Source organism: Coniosporium apollinis (assembly GCF_000281105.1).
Source record: "Coniosporium apollinis CBS 100218 chromosome Unknown supercont1.25, whole genome shotgun sequence".
Classification (NCBI taxonomy): domain Eukaryota; kingdom Fungi; phylum Ascomycota; class Dothideomycetes; genus Coniosporium; species Coniosporium apollinis.
In genome coordinates this window covers 287,422-303,943 of record NW_006913287.1, presented here as the reverse complement: position 1 = coordinate 303,943, position 16,522 = coordinate 287,422, and the positions used below count along the sequence as shown (strand labels likewise).

The window sequence follows — 16,522 nt, the reverse complement described above, 5'->3', positions numbered from 1 at the left end:
GACAGGATGACTGCTTCGATCTGGGTAGACCGTTCAGCAGCTTCAAAAACGGATCGGCCAAGACTCAGGGGGGTTGCGGCGAACTGCTGCAGCATGCGCTGGCCTGCCACCTCGACAGCTCGCAACGTGTCGACATGCTTTTCTGGAGCTCGTTGGCTCCTAGCGTAGGCCTGAAGAATTCTTTCTCCAGTCGCTGCGTTCGTGAGGCTTCGTCCATGGTCTGATGCGAATGATGCAAGATGGTGTTTGTTTGGGCCCGGGCCAAGGCGGATAGAAGCAGTTCGTTTCAATGGCTCGTGGGAGCCGCACGGATCACGAGAAGTACTACAACGGGTACCTGCTCTCTCGCAGTTTGACATGTTGCCCAGTATAAGGCTGTCGGCATCGGGACGCCGTGGCGGTTTCATCACGAGAGCAGTCTCGATTAATCAAACCGAGCCGAGTCTTCATGGAGCCTCATCCATCGTGACGGCTTGCTCTCATAGCTGAGGAGGCCAGTAGCTGCACGAACAAGGTGCTCAGAAGAGGACGTCATTCAATATGTTTGAGTTTATACGCGCGATCACATCATGGTATAGAAATGCCTAACCGCGCCATGCATGCAGAATCTTCCGATATGCTATCCATCGCCTGTCAAACGCCATGCAGAGGCGATGGACATGACGAATACCCCATCAAACGCCATTCTAGCCAGCCCACGGAGATACTTCCGTTTTCGCTCACAAAACTCCAGAATGCTCGCATCGTGTCCATGTAAATGCTGTGGATGGAGAGCGGCGCCAGAAGCGGCTGCAGCTCCACGTTTAGAGGCTACAACCTCAAAACGAGGCTGTCCTACCTCCCAACACATGGAGGAGTAGCAAGAGAACGCAGGTTGCCGTCGGTAGGTTCGACAAAACTGGGCACGTGACATGGTCACGTTCTATGTGATGTGCGACGTGGCAGGGTCGGTCGCCGGCTGGAAGTGGCACGGTTGAAGACTTCGTCGATCAGGCGCTTCGGACCAATGTACTCCATCTTGAACGAGGAGTTTCTCGAAAGCGGAATCATCAGCTGCGTCGACTTCTCGGAATGGAAGCGTCTCCTGATGCAGTCATCCACAAGCGCGATGAGTCCGGAAGCTACCACAACACTGCGAGACGGTTAGTGGATGCTTCAGTTGCACCAAGCAACATGCCATAACTCACTCGGATATGTCTGTTAGACCGCCGATGATCCTCCTGTCACTGATCCACATTGAGCAGGGCGGTATCCAGCCGCCCTTCACAGCTTCATCCTGTAATTGAGCCCGGGTAAGGGCTGCGGGGACGATGTGAGCAAGCGCTGCTTCGCTATCACTCCTGGTGAGGTGAAAGGAGGCTTGCTCGTGATGACCGTCCAGCTTCACCACTCGTCGCCAGGCGTAATTCGTGCCCCAGTACTCGAACTCGTACCGCTTATTGGACTTTGCACCTTGGCGCTTGACCTCCACGTGCGCATAGTTTGAGAACTCTAATTTTATCGTGTTTGTTGGTGTTTGTGGATGACCTTTTCGCAAGGTGACTGGCTTGATACTCGCCTCACTGTCCTCCTCGCCATTCATCGAGTTATAGCCAGAGTCTGATCGCTTGATTCCAGGACTGCTCGAGCTCTTAGAGTCAGGCTTGTTCAATAGCGTCGCCAATGCGCTACTCAGCGACCTCTGAAGGCCGGGCCTTTTCTCCGCGGCAGCTTTGTGATGCTTTCCCACCGAGTGGCAGACCTCCCTCCCCGAGTCCCGACAATACCGGCGCAATGAGAACTCGCGGTCCTTCAGGTCGTGCATGCGGAGATGGAAAAGTGTCAAGTTTTGCACCCTTCCCGACATTGTATCAACTTGGGTGTCGATCCGCAGGTTCTTGTTTCCATCAATCGTTGAATCGTCATGGCGAATCAAAAGGCGGCGCGAGGACGGAAACAATTCTGCGAAGTCTCTCGGTGTTGCTGGAAGAGCGTCGATAGGAAAGGGTTCCGGATGCTGTTCAGGTACCTCGAAATCTGGACAGGCATCATGTGCGATGTCCGGCTCGTCTTCTGAAGGTATCGTCGAAGCATAGGTCTCTACCGATGTTCGCGGATCGTCGTAGTAGTCCACATCGTACTCGTCGGTCGGAACTTCGCACTCAAAGTTCCGGTGACCTTCGAGCCTACCATAGCAGGTTTCGTAGTGTCGCGCTGCTGGGCGGTCGTGGTGTTCTGTAGGCGCTGTGCTTTGCGAGTGATAGGATCTCTCACTACCACTGCGACGGAAGCTTGCAGTGCTGCTGCTGGTGGGCTGCGAACCGGACCAGTACGGGTTTGAGTTCATGTTGTGGGCTGTGACCACTGTATTGTCGTTCGACCAAAGATGTCCAAGTGTGCAGTTTGATGATTTGGAGGAAGAGAAGGCCCAAAGATGGTAAACGTATGGGTTTTTCTAAAAGATGTTTCGCTAGACGCTATACATATGCGCACATGCCGAAGAGGCAACCAGATGGCCAACGCAGAGTGAATGAGGTTGCAGGTACCAGTACTAGTGGGATAGCCTGAGGAATGGCTGGCCGTGTCGGGGCGGATGATGGAGATGCTTAGGAAGATCTTGCTATAGAGATGGACGTGCCACGAAGACCCGGTGCCCGAGCGGTGAGAGCGTGCACAACGGGGTGTGGAACTGGCGGCGGCGGCGTCCATGATTTGAGGCGGACAGTAGTCTGCGACAGGCACAGGCAGGAGAGCAACTGGTGAGCAGCGCGGTGGGCTGCCAAACGGGCCAGATGCAGCGCGGTTGTAGCGAGGTTTGGCCCTATTCGTGTTGTTCGATGCGTGCTGACGCCAATCAGCTGCGCTCCGCACCCGACAGCTGCTCCATTCTGCAGCCGCTGCAGGCCAAGCTCTTTGCACAGCCAGTTAAGCCGCTCTTCAGCACACCTTGGCCGTGCGTCCCCGGACTTTGTGGCGGATGTCGATCGATGAAACCCACGCTTCTTCTCACCACGTTGCCCGCCGTATCCACCTCGTCCACCAGGCCCGCTCCTGCAGCGCTTACAGCGCCCGCTTCTCGCCCGGCGCTCGAGGGGCGGCCACAGCATTGCCGGGGCTGCCGGAGCTGCCGGGGCTGCTGAGAAGATCGAGGCGGTGCCATGCCTGTAAATTCCAAACGCAAAATCCAGATGTTCGAGAAGGCAACCGAGGAGCAAAGAGCACGGAGCCGAACAGCGCTGATCGACGAGCGGCTGATGGTGGTCATCCCGCACCCGTGATCCTGCACTCCTTCAAACTTCCGCTTTGCTTGTTCGGGATGGTCTCCGTTGGACTCTCCCAGGAAGCGTCCACGCGTCTTTCCCCGATCCTGGTCATGTTCGTCCGATGGCCATGGAGAGTACCTTACCGTGATCGCCAGGTTGTGTGTTCAACAGCACACACTTCGAAAAGATGGGCATATGCAAGTACGCCGATCACGTCACGCCTATATTCACCATTCGCGGCAACATATCCTCCAAGGCTTGCCTGCCTGATCTGGTGAGGCTGGAAGTACCAAGTATGTGTCGAGCATGCCAAGTAACCTGGAAGACAAAACTTCTTATTCGAATAGAACTGCTTCCATAATGCAGTGGTTTGGTAGAGAGCCCTCCTGAAGGAGAGTGTCGCAGAGGCTGCGAGCTGAACATCATCTCTATTTTTCTTAGCTGTCCGCTTACGTTCACAGCATGATACTGCACAGGATACTGCATGCGCTGATGGTGATACAATCTTCAGCCTACTAAACATAGGTAGCTGAGCGTAAAACTTGCCGAGCTAATCTTACACGACATTCGGAGACATTTCTCAAGCTAGTCGAGTCGATCAAGATAACGACTCGTATGTTCATTAACCTCCGGGGGATGCCACATCCGCCGTAACTATGGGATAGAAGAACCTTTGCGGCGCTGCATTAGCTTCTCACGCTTACGGCGGGGCTGCTTGAATCGGGTGACTCTCAAAACTCTAGGTGAGTTTAATAGCTTCCGTGATTTAACGGAGGACATAATTTCACAATTCTCAGTTCAACTTCGCGGGCCGAGCACTGAGCCGGACCCAAAGCTTCCATGACCTAAGCCAATGCCGTCTGATTCTATACAACTTAGCAACGAGCGCGGCTTCTTAAATGATTCTTCCTATCTACTTTCAACATGAGTATTTTCTGTCGTTAGTGTTGTGAGTTGAGGCAGCCAATAAGAGGTGCACGCGTGGTTAGTATCATACAACGCGCACTGCTAGCTGTCGAAGCTTCAGGTCAGGCAACCAACATCGCTTCACCACGTTCTTCTTCTCATATCCCGTCTCCTGTTGCAGGTGCTCAGTAGCTGTACCGCTCTCTCGAACCGATCGTTGATAGGAGCTGGAGATCGTCATCCGTACCGGCGCGTTCCGCAACCGATGGCGTCCCTCTGCCTCTCCGATATTGGACAAGGCGAACAGAACCCACCGTTGTGGATTGGCCAGGTGCAGACTCAGCAACCGAGCTAGAGCACGTGTAGGAGGATTCCGCCTAGAACCGCGAACGCTGAGTCGACAGCAACTGCCAACCGGATTCGACTGCGCAAGCCGAGCGCAAGTGCCCATTGCACCATCGACTGCGGCCGTGATTGCTCAGCCTCTAGCCGTACAGGACGACGCGATACCAGCACTCCTCTTATTGATCCGATCGTGTGCAGAGGAATCCTACCATCGACAGAGAAGCCGCCTTCTTAGCCTGAGCAGGTTCTACTCTGCAGCAGGCCGGCAATATGTAGCATGACCTATGCTTCCAGTGATGGTCATGCGGAATCAACGGGGGCACATCTAGGCAGATCAATGCCTCCATCTCATGTAGCTGAGTTCCTCGACGAGGAAGTGTCAATCTTTTCGAGGGGTTCTCGGAGTAGATCTTTGAAACAATGCCGAACAGCCTCGGAGCTCTGTTATGTTGACCAGAACGGACAGCGAGATGCTCACAGTACCGGTACATCTCATTCACCCAAGCCAGGAACGTCTCAACGAGTTCATGAAGTCGTTTTGGCCACAGCTCCTGAAATGGTACCAGTGCTGCTACACAGTACAGCTGACACCTCGTGGGTTTGTTTGGTAGGTTACAGCGCCTTGAGTGGACTGCCTTTGGATGAGCATCACAAGCTCGGTTGCACGGGCTGGTGAGGAACTGTGAGTGATGCTGCCCAGGTACTACATCAGCTGACGAGCGAGATCACGTGATACGCTGCATCTTCAAACTGCACCTGGCAAAGTGGAAGTCTTCAAATATGCTGAGATTGGGGCAACTTGTCACTGAGTTAGTTAGCTGTGGTCAGAGTAGGTGCGTGTGCTTAGCTTATTACCGCTCCAGCTGTAAGGTCACGTGACGCAGTTACAGCGAGGGTCAGACATCGCCATAGTCTTTGAACTTCAGCTTGCACTGACAGGACTCTGTAAACATACTGCCGAACCGGAGTCAACAGTGACTACTAGCAGTCGATCAGGTTGTGGCAGCTTGAATGCTTCACCTCTTCAAAGCACGCTGTCGGTACCTGGATTCGGAGCGTTTGGCTCTATGTCTCGATATCCTGATATCCTTCGCGAGCTTGCGCAGCAAATCATATACTCTGTTCTGAGAACCGAGCGTTACCCTTCTCAAATACCCTTCCCTCAAACAACGACTGCCCCAACGTTCCATCGTTATGTAACTTATTCCTAGCCTTATCCACCTCGCCCGGCTTGCGCTGCTCGCATCCTGCTTGATCGAGACCGGACATCTTGCGCTGCTCAGCGAGGGGCTTCCCATCCCGACATCTCAAGATACGGCTAGTAGGTGGTTGGGTCGGCCGGACGAGAGGATGGACAGGTTAACGGTTAGAGATGGGGAGGTTGATGCGGCGGAATTGTACCGTGCTCGTTGTCCGGGGCCCCTACTGTGCTGTGTGGGTGGTGGTGCGGCGAAACAATGACAAGGCTGAGTGGTTGGAGTTAGGATGGACAGAACGTGTGCAGCGTTAAGAAGCTTGGTAAGTGCAAGCAGAGAATGTGAAGATCGTAGGTTGATCTGCCATTTTCGGGCCCGTGAGCAACGTTCCCGTCATGCAGGAACGGGACGGTTCGCGGCGGGAGATCGTCGATGACGCAAATGTGGATTGGAACATCGATAATAGGCTGCGAGCTTGAACAGCGTGTTGATAAGTCCGGGAAGAACGACTTTTAATTCAGGGCTGTGTATGGATCTGCTTGGGGGACGCTTCTTTAGTATCAAGAGCGTTGTACAGCATGGTAGTAATCATAAGTCATGGGCGCTCACGGCATAACGGGCCTTTGTCGAGAACAGCTTCACACTATTTGTCACTGGAAAGTTCGGCGACAAAAATTTCTGAATGGGCTGAGGGATGCCATGTCTTTGCAAGAGCTGAGAAATCAGACAGTCAGACTCTCTTTCTCCCTGTTCGCTTTGTGGACGCGACATGAACCGTTGTGATGCGTGAATGGTTGATCCGCGAATGCACGTGATCAAACTGCGCTTCTACGGCGCGGCTTTCTGATGAGGTCAGACCAGCTATCTTGGAACCCTGTAGGTCTCTATAGGTAAGCATTCAATCGTTGTTTAGTGTTGCAAACAACCAGCACAGCACGAGATATCCAAGTCATCAACCGCGGAGAAGCACGTAAGGGAAGGGCGCCAAAAGAGTCCACATGGGCGGGAAATTACCAGCATTGGGGCACAGCAACCACAGCCGAGTTGAAAGCAGCTTCTTGCCTCAGAGGACGCACAAGCAGGTAAGGAGCTTTGTGGATGAGATTGCAGTGCGCTAGATAAGTAGCTAGAGCGCTCAATCACAGTCAACCGCTGAGGAAGGATGCAGTTCCGTGTCCAAAAGCCCAAGCAGAAACCGTGCCCGCCAAAAATCAAATCCAACTTGATCCATACTCCAGCGCCAAAGGGAACCATCCGATGTGCTCCTATCCATGCTATCCCAAGTCATTCATAGGAAAGAAGAGACCATCTGTGTCTGGAAAGTCCGCCTCCGTCAAAACCCTGCCACTCGTTATGTATCCCATGTGCGTATGCGCGAAAATTTGCCCGTGTTGACGGAGCGAGAGGAGTGCCTTGATAAACGGAAGCGGGCTCTGCTTGAAAGGTGACTCCACGGGCCACTGCAAGGCGGCGCGAGAGGCCGGATCAACGAACCCGTCATTAGCGATTGACACTTGGGGATCCTGGGAACGAAGATTAGTATCATGTGAAACATGAGGAAAAAGAAGGTCCGCAGCGCTGGACAGTGTTAGATATGGAAAAACTAGCACAGCAGAGGGATGTAACACCGCGATGTCCGTGATAGGTGAAGGGAAATGACTATGCGCCACACTTACTGCTTCGAGTACGTTTTGTCCGCTGCGGTTCGAGTAGCCTCTAGTGGCGATTCCGAGGAAGTGACAAAGGTTTGTATACTCTGTGTAATTGGGAAGGTAAAGGGAGCCAGCGAAAAGGTTTAGTCCGCGGAGTATTTGCTCCGACGGCCAATTCTCCGGCGCACCTCCCGAGCCTGAAGAAGATTGTTCAGTTTGGGGGATACTGGCATTACGCTCAGTTCCAGCAATCGTGTAAAGGAAATCGCCGAAGCCGGTCATTGTTTTCGCGACACGGGGAACAAAGATGTGGAGTCTAGCATGGTCTGATGTCCTAATCGAGTCGACGAGTCTGTTTGCTTCGTGCGGGCTGATTATGAATACGGCTTTGGACCTACCGCTAGATAGCACCCATCGGACAGGCTTGAGGTAATCATCGCCGAGCGCGTTTGATAATAGTTTGACCGAATTAGCGAAGTCGACGGAAACGTAGATATCAGGGCATATGCCGTCGAAACTGCCAATTTGCTTCATGACTGATGTATTGCATAAGCTTGTGTACGCCGGCAAGGCAAGCTCGCCTTGTCCAGACGGAAGGCTTCCAGAGGAAACGAACTCCTCCACGACAGCACTCAGTTTGTGAGGAAGTGCTGAAGCAGCCGGTGGTCGCTGTATCTGTTGCTGCTGCTCGACTTCGGTAGCTCTGTAGCTTCAAATCAGCGGGTTGTTCGGGAAGGTTTACGGGGGCAGTAGCGGAAAGGAGAAGTCGCTTACAGCTCACGCTCTTGCTCTTCGTTGAGTGCGGTCTCAGAGACCGCACTGGGATCCAATGTTGCGGCAACGGTCTCCAAGTGCGCCGCAATGGGATCGTTAGGCGATTCACTGAGAGCAGGCAGAGATCCTTGGGTGTGACTTCGATCTGTTCCATACATCTCCTGGAGGCCCTGTGCGTCGTTTTCTCGAAGCTCGTTCCAAATGTTGCTGATACGTGGAGCATCAGAAAACAGGCGATCGGGATTAGGCTCTGTCAAGAAACTTTCGCATATGGTCCTGCGCTTGACAAACTCAACGCCCTGCATGACCCAAAGCGGAAGATTGTTCTTGGCCTGCTGCAATGTTTGGAGTATGGACCACCGGATAACGTCCAGAGATGTGACTTGCTCGTGGACCTCCTTTCCAGCAGAGTCTAGTATACCTTGGTGAACTTCAGGAGGAGCAAGGAAGGCAAGTGCATGGCCCGATCCGAGCTTGCGCATGCGCATGCAGGCTGTTAGGAGGTCTGTTAGCACAGTCTCACAGAGTAAACTCACCCATAAAATTGACCAACAACACAAGGAACTGGATTACCACGAACCTTGCACAAGCCTGTCCTTCGTTAACCGTGGACCCAGCGTCAGGGCGGCTCGAACGCCCGGCGGGATCGGAAGATCCATACCCCGCGTATGAACTTCGTCAAGATAGATCAAGCAGTCGCCCAACTTGTACTTGAACGGAGACGCTTCCAGGTGACTGAGGCGACCCTCACGATCCACTACCATCTGCTCATCGTTCTCGCCAAAGAAGACTGCAGCAGTGGCATTCGGCACCACCTTCAACCACGCTTGAGCTACGTCCTGGTTCTTCATCTCCAAGACTTGTGCGCCCACATCGATAAGCACATGGATGGGAGGCTCTTGTGCGGAGATAAGCCTGAGAAGAGCTGGGATATCAAGACGCCGGCCATTGCCATCGACCGCGTTGACGTACTCCCTGTTCTCTGGCCGAAGTAAGAGGTTCAGAACCATGCTGTTGGTGTGTTGAAGTTCAGGCAGGTCGTATTGCTGGATCGTCAGTGGAAGGAGGAACCGATTGTCATTAGTGCCACTGAAACCGGTTGTTGGTTTACCCCGACGTGACGCGGGAATGTCCCAAGCAGAAGTCGATAGCTTGTGAAGAAACTCCCTGCCGGCTTTCGGATAGCAGATGTTCGAGAGGAAGAAATCAACGGCTTTCTTGTTCTTCGACAGCGATGGAAGTAGTTGGTAGGTAAACACATCTTCGTCCTCGATGTTTACCCCTTCAAGTGATCGGAGCTGGTCGGGCAGTCCGGGGCATGAAATACACCAGGACGCGTACTCATCCGCGGCGCTGGGAACTTTGAAGAGCACATCAAAGGATTGTCGTAGCTGCTCAGGCGTGAGACCACTAGAAAAGTCAGTATTCCTTCCCATCAAATAAGATAGAAAGACCTACGCATAGTAATAGCTTAAAGCCGAAAGTATTATGGCGATGTCGGGATGTCCGAACTCTGAAGATACTGATGGCACCCCTTTTGCATAATATGGTACAGCCATCAACGACCGGCGTAAATCCAAGCCGTACTCAACCATCCAGCGCTTCCGCAATGCGGACAACAGTAAGCCATGACCTATCAGTCCGCGAAGTAGAAGTACCGCTTTGAGTAGCTGAGGCGTGCCTGCAAGTGCTGTACTGGCGAGCGAGGCAATGGTTGAGTCCACCTTTCTGTACCGCACGAACTTGAGGATAGCTCGCCGCACGGTGGCAGGAACGAAGCCAATTGAGAGACCAGCGATATTGCCCTCTTCAAGATCGGATACGAGAAGTGCCTCAAGCTCTTCACCAACTTCGTTGCTGGTGATGCTCAAGGCAGGAAAAGTCCCCGGCTTTTCATCGAGTTCGATACCCTTGGAAAACCGCTTCGCAAGCGTGTTCCCATGGAGCGCGACCCTGGAGAGGACGTTTTGCACCAGAAGCCAACGATCAGGATGTCCGTCAAACAGCCTTTGAGTGCCGATCGTGTACGCAACTTGAAATCGGGTATCGAGAAGTTCATCAGATTCATCTAGAACGTCCCGGCAATTAGCTTCAAGCCACCTCTCCAGTCCTATGAGCTTTTGCGCGAGCGAATGATCAGACGCGAGGCGCTCTCGGCCCGCTAATCGGAATGAAAGGATCTGCTCAGGCAGAATCAATTGAATGCCACCTTCATCCTTGCATTCTTTGTAGATCTTCTGGAGTGTTGCGACAGTCTGCTGGTCAAGCTTCGTCTTCCTACAGAATGGCGCATAGTATATTCTCCGACCGAGTAACGCTCCAAGTCTCTGAGACAGCAAATACTGAGTCTGGCGGAGCAACGGCTTCAGAACGACGATTCGCGCGAGACTGTTACCATCAGCTAGAGCAGCGGCGAGCATGGGAATGATGACGGAGGATTTCCCCTCGCCACAATTCAGCTGATAGACTTGACTGGTCATCGAGGAGGGCGAGAGCATTTCCTGAGCAACTCGCGCCTGAACGGCCCGAATACATATGTTGTTCTCTATCTCGATGAGGAGCCAGTCGGGATACTGAATCGGACTCCAACCGTCTCGACCAGGACACTCCAAAAGCTTGAGTAATCCCAAGATATCTTTTTGAGCGGCGAGCTGAACTAAACGTTCTGAGCGCTGATATATGGCGATTGAGCTTCCGTAAGTGATTAGCACTTGCAGCCAACCCTCAGGGAGCTGCTTCACTGTCTTTCTAGATAGAAGTGCAAGCAGCGAACGCGGCGTAGCCGGTGGATAAATGGAGGCCTCTTGGAGTAGAACTTGGTGAGACGCGGTGGGACTTAGAGCAGCCGTGATGGAGGAGAACACCTGGTGAACATAGGCCTTGAGATCAGCTGCATGATCCGCATACTCCAGGGCGTGGTGAGGATAGCTGTCGACAACGCCTTCAGGAATCAGTGGACAGAATCTGCTCACAGATGGTCAGTATTGCATTCATTGCCAAGGCCTTTCGGTCTCTCAACACGGCGCATCTTGGTTAGGTGCTAAATATACGCCGTTGTTCGAACTAGGGTTTCACAGACAAAGGAAACTGGAACGATTACTCACTCCTGCAGTCCGGCCATAGGCCGCGCACGAAGCTGCGTGATGCTGAGGCGAAGAACTTCAGCATATTCCCGCTGGATCGAACCGCCTCGGGCCATTAATTCCTCTCCCAGATCATCCAAGGAGTCAAGAGACATGCGATGCTGGTTCTCGGCGGCATGACTACTCGAGCTCTTAGACGGACGGGGCCGACGGGTCAGGGCTTCTGGAATCGGTTCCAGGGCTGGCGGTGATGAATTCGCAATGATGTCCATGAGCGACGGATAGATTATATCCTGGTGCGCCGAAATGATGGGCTCCTGTATGGCTGCTTCCGCGGGCGTGCTCGTCTGCGCCGGATCGTGCAAAGGACGTAGATCTACTTCTATACCTCGAATGTATTGCAGGAATGTTGCGTTGCTGTGCCATACCTTGAACATTTCGTTGCAAGCAGCAACCGCCGAAGCTAGGTTGATCAGTGGCACCGCTGTTTGAGCTGGAGGAACTAGCCTTGCTGCAGGCCACTGTTCACAGAAATCCTCTGCAAGCTGCGTGACTTGCGCGGTGACCTCCTTGGTGTACTTTGCAGTCTCCTGCTTGCGGAATACTCCCCGGCGATACCTTGTTGAGTTTGGCGGCACCGGACCACACACGAAGGGTACGGTATGCTGGCGAAGAATACTTTCGAGCTTCAAATTATCTGGCCCGCTACCTGCGGAAAGGTCGAAGCTGTCCTGTGCCGGTCCAGCGAGGTCGCGAAAGATTCCTGAAAATGCAACAGCGAGCAGTGTCCGAAGATGGATCTGTTCAATATCTCCGCCGAAAGCCAGCGTGCCAAAGAGGAACATGAGCCTATGAGAGTCGGTGCGGCGGGCTTTTCGGCAGAGATTGAACAGTAAACCCCAGCTGTCACGTCCCAAGTCAAGGAGGTCCGTATACGACAAAAGCGTGAAGGATCCGTTGAATCCAGATACCGTCGTCCACGATTTCATACGTTTAGCTAGATCCAGACAGATATCAACCTTTAATGGCCACGCTTGGACCAGTTTCGCAATCTCAGAAACCCTAGAGTATCGATCAGAGGCGTTAGCTGTATCTCGCTGACTGTATCCAACATCACCCCTGGTGAGTGGACTGCTCTGAAGGTGGTCGCGCGGCCTAATCGCTGCGTTACGCTGAGCAGCTCTTTCCAGAAGAAGAAGATCGCCTTTGTACTCCACTAGTTTCGTTCGTTCTCCCTCAGGGTACAGGTCTGCAGCCCTCGCTGCATAGGCAGATATGGCCGCAGCCATGTTATGGAACTCTTCATGCTGCGCGAGAGGTGACAAAACCTTATGCCACATGACTACTTGCACCTGGCCGCTCCGTTCCAGATGTTGCGGGTAGTAAAACCGGCGAGGGGCAAGTGCCGAAATGCAGTGCAGCGTGCGCAGTTCATCCTCAGTGAGAGGAAAGCACATCCGCATCGATTCTTCGCTGAGGATTTCCAGGGCCTCCTCCGTACCGGTGAGACCCGTGAAGGTGTCAGGCAGCCAGTGAGTGGTAATTGCGTGCAGATAGGCCTTGAAAAGCCCAGATAACAACTCAGGTGGCCCCTTTAGCTTCCGGAGGTGTGTGTCGATACGATAATGGAAATGACGAACTTTGTCATCTTTGCCAGGTTCGATGCTCACGGCAACATGAGAATCGGCCTTGTTGATGAAGACTTCACCATACGGTATTAGAACGCTTTGCTGAAGCTGAGATCCCTCAAACGCTTGGCTGTTAAGTACCAGTTTGCTCTTCAAGCCGCTCAAGCAGCCCAAAATCTGATCCGAGCCAACAACGGCATCGTACTCCCTCGATTCTAAAGCGCCAGCCCGGTTCACGAAGAAATGCAGCGCAAATCGGGGCAAACTGACTTCTATGAGTTTTTCGTCCGTCATGGTGATGTGGATGTTGACCCTGTCGTCTAATGTAGCGAGGATGCTGAAGATCTTTCGAGCAATGTGGCTAAGTGGATTCACCAACCTCTTGTTCAAGATTCGCAGAGATGTCGGGCCTCTAGAGGAGAACTGCAACCGCCAGTTCTGCTCGGAGGAGCTCCAAATGCTGTTCCGTGGACGGAATTCGATCTCATTGCTCTGAAGGTCCAGCCAGTGTACGTAGTCTTCGACCAATTGCCGGGGTAAGTCAGCTCGAAACAGTTCATGTGGGATGATCTCGAGTATTCTGCTACCCAGGCGTGGTCGAACGATGAGTTTGTTTTGCCTCATACCAAGATGAACCAGATGTCCGTTGATCGGATGTAATGCGGCGTACGTCATACCTGGCATATCGGATGAAGACACTCGGAGCACCCGGGCTTCGAAAACCCGGCGAAAGACTTCATCATTCTCGGAAGATGGGGGCATTCTCCCCAGCGGCCTGCCACCTACGAGCAGCTCGCCACTGAGGAGGTTGTAATGAAGAGTAGTGCGAGACTGTCGAGGTATCGTGGCGTCTATGAAGTTAGTGACCCACGTAGACGAGTTCTCCGAAGAGATGCGCCAGGGGTCACTAACAACTGCTCCTGTCAGGACCTTGGTGACAGCTGTGTTCATACCCGTAGGAAGCTCGAGTATGCAGCTTCGTAGACCATGTTGCAAGGCATGGTTGATGAGTGTGTCCTCCACGTTTGCCTGGGTGGCAGGTATGTCATTTGTCGCATTGTCGTGTACGATGATGGAACACTCGATTAAACAGGCGACGTCCGCGTCAGTGCATAAGATTCTGGGAACGTGCCGAGCGTCAACATTGTAGGTGGTGCGACAGGTGCTGGCTGCAATCCGTAACAGCCGTCTGTTGGTCTGGCTAACCTTGATTTCTCGTAGCTTACGAAGCAGCGATATTGCCTCTAAAGTGACATCTTCCGACTGCGTAAGGGAGAGAAGGCGAAGTAGCAGGCTGATGGTCATCGCTACGGCCTCATGCTCTTTCCAACTCGCCGCAACCCTGTTCGCCACATGCCCTAACACCTGCAGAAGCTTCTGGCAGAAAGCATTGTCTTCAAACATGCAGTGCGTTTCACGGAGCACTCCTCTGGTGGACGCTCGACCAGCTTCCCAAGCCGTTTGCAGGAGCAATACTCGGGCCGAGCCATTCAATGTTAGGTTCGTGGCGCTGAGTTCCGCTAGGATGTTGCTCCATTGTAGTCTCGGACCAGCACGGAGGAGTCCAAAAGAATGGTATTCCCGAAGACTGATCTCTGGTGGGCACTCTGCTTGCTTCTCCATGACCTGGTTCGCGAAGTGTTTCGTTGAGTCGACGGCCCACTGAAGAGTCGTGTACGGACTGCTAGGTAGTGCAAGAACGCACTTCTGGGCCAATGATGGACGCTCACCCGTTCTAGCAAGCGTCACCCAAGCTTTCTGAGTCGTGTCGAATAGGCGATATCTTAGTCCACTATCGACGCATATACTGTCGATCGGGATTGCGAACTTGCGACGCTTGTAGTGCGACAGCGCGAAAGGCTTTGTGTATGAGGCCAGCGTGATGCGGGGGGAGCCTGTTGCTAACTTCCTCAGGTGGGAGTATTCGTGTAGACGAACATGCACGTCTTCAGAAGGGTCAGCCGGATTTCTGCCAAGATCTTGTACAATGCTCCAGGTCGTGTCTCGCCACGCATCAAAGCCTGGTGGTCGATCCAGCTCAAACAGGCAAGCCTCCATCTGCTCTTTATCCGAAGGTAGTGGCCACTCATCAATTTCCACGGTCATGCTGTCTGCCTCATGTTGAATCCTGCATTTCGCGCAGTTTGCTTCGCCATGGACCTCCGCATCGTCATTGTCTCTTTTCGGAGTATGTTCCAGCTCCCTAGCCTCAGCCTCCAAGGACTGAAATTTGAGTGATTTTCGTTCCCATTCTAATCCCTTCTCAGTCCTTCGCTGCAGTGCGTTATCTTCGATGGAAGTCTTGAGAGCGTCGTGTTGGGAAGAGGTCTGGACGTATTGGACGGAGAATGACTGCTTTTGCGGGTGTGTAAAGTGTCCTGGGTTGCTGGGCACCGCCTTCTTATGGCGGCGCTCCAAGTAGGCCTCTAAGTTCCTCAAACGCTGCATGTGTTCAAGTCGAGGGAGGAGCAGTGGATGTAGAAAGTCTTACGCTTCAAAAACGAAAGAGTCTGTAAGTCTGTAAAGTAGAACTCCAGCATTCTGTGCGTTGAGATGGAGGCCCATGAAATCTGTGGTGCGGGTCAGCCTTGCCAGCATGTATCACAAGTAACAACCGATATTCAAAAACTGAACTGTAGCCATACGGCTCTGTAGGCTTAGGCTGTAAAGGGTGAGCACTAACCGTTCGATTGCATGTGAAAAAGCGATTTTGTCAGCGCTTCCGCTCCCAAAGCTCCGTTTCGTAACGTATGCATCCATCGCTCCAGCATGGATAGAATAGGCCTCCACCCAGCCTGATCGGCGTCTGATAGCTGCTGAATAAAGGTGCAAGCGGTTTCGTGAACAAACTCGAGAAGCGCGTCCTCTAGCGAACCTTGATTCTTCTCCACTCGGAGAGGCAACTTGGGCGGTAGAACGACATGGTTGATAATGTAATCTAGAATCTTTCCGTCGATCATCGCGGCGATGGCTGAATGCAAGCACGGCTCCAGGAGGAAGCGCGCCTGCGGTGTCGGCTGTATTCTTCAAGGTTCTAGATCTGCTTGAAAGGGTACTCGTGATGGTAGTTAGGTACCCACGAGATTGATGTAAGGTCAACTTTATGTGAGCTCTTCGTGATCGCGTAAGATATGGGCCCTTCAACCGCGACCTGTGTTGAGGATGGAAGTGAAGAAAGAACAAGATGAAATAAGGACGGCACAGAGTTGGATGTCACTCAGAGAGGGCGGAGTGGAACGCGGTGTTACGGTCTAGTGAAGAGGAGTTGCAAACACCGCTGGAGCACCCTGAAGGCGCTAGCGCGTTCACTGCTAATAGGCCTTGACGGTTCAAAGCTATTTGACTGTTGACCTGGAAAGATTGAAGCATGCAGGGAAACACGTAGTATCTACTGAGCTGAAAGAGCGTATTACAAACCATCTTCACCCTCATTGACGTGGCGCGCCCGCATCTTTGCATTGAAGGACATAACTGGTTCGTGCGGAACTTCACGACATTCTGAAAGATGTATCTGGTCATGATGCCTTGCTCTCACGGATCTTCAAGGTCACAGATTACTGTTCCTCTTAGTGTTGGCAGAATTAGCATGCATAGTATGCTGCCCGCTTCTCCAGCATCAGATCCGCTGCTAATCATCACGGTTCATGGTGGCCACTCCGACAGGACTCGACTGGTAACTGAACGCGGTGATACTGA

At 52.9% G+C, this 16,522-nt stretch overlaps 2 protein-coding genes across 2 annotated transcripts; both read right to left on the bottom strand.

Moving 5' to 3' along the window:
- Positions 1-915: 915 nt before the first annotated feature.
- W97_05385 (uncharacterized protein) lies at positions 916-2,326 on the bottom strand (the record flags this gene model as incomplete). The annotated part of the gene is made up of 2 exons (XM_007783269.1): positions 916-1,132; positions 1,188-2,326. The coding sequence occupies 2 exons, from the start codon at positions 2,324-2,326 to the stop codon at positions 916-918; spliced, it is 1,356 nt and encodes a 451-aa protein (XP_007781459.1).
- A 4,637-nt stretch (positions 2,327-6,963) lies between these two features.
- Positions 6,964-15,274, bottom strand: W97_05384 (uncharacterized protein; the record flags this gene model as incomplete). The annotated part of the gene is made up of 7 exons (XM_007783268.1): positions 6,964-7,212; positions 7,378-7,529; positions 7,578-8,044; positions 8,116-8,608; positions 8,696-9,525; positions 9,574-11,043; positions 11,220-15,274. The coding sequence occupies 7 exons, from the start codon at positions 15,272-15,274 to the stop codon at positions 6,964-6,966; spliced, it is 7,716 nt and encodes a 2,571-aa protein (XP_007781458.1).
- Positions 15,275-16,522: the final 1,248 nt, after the last annotated feature.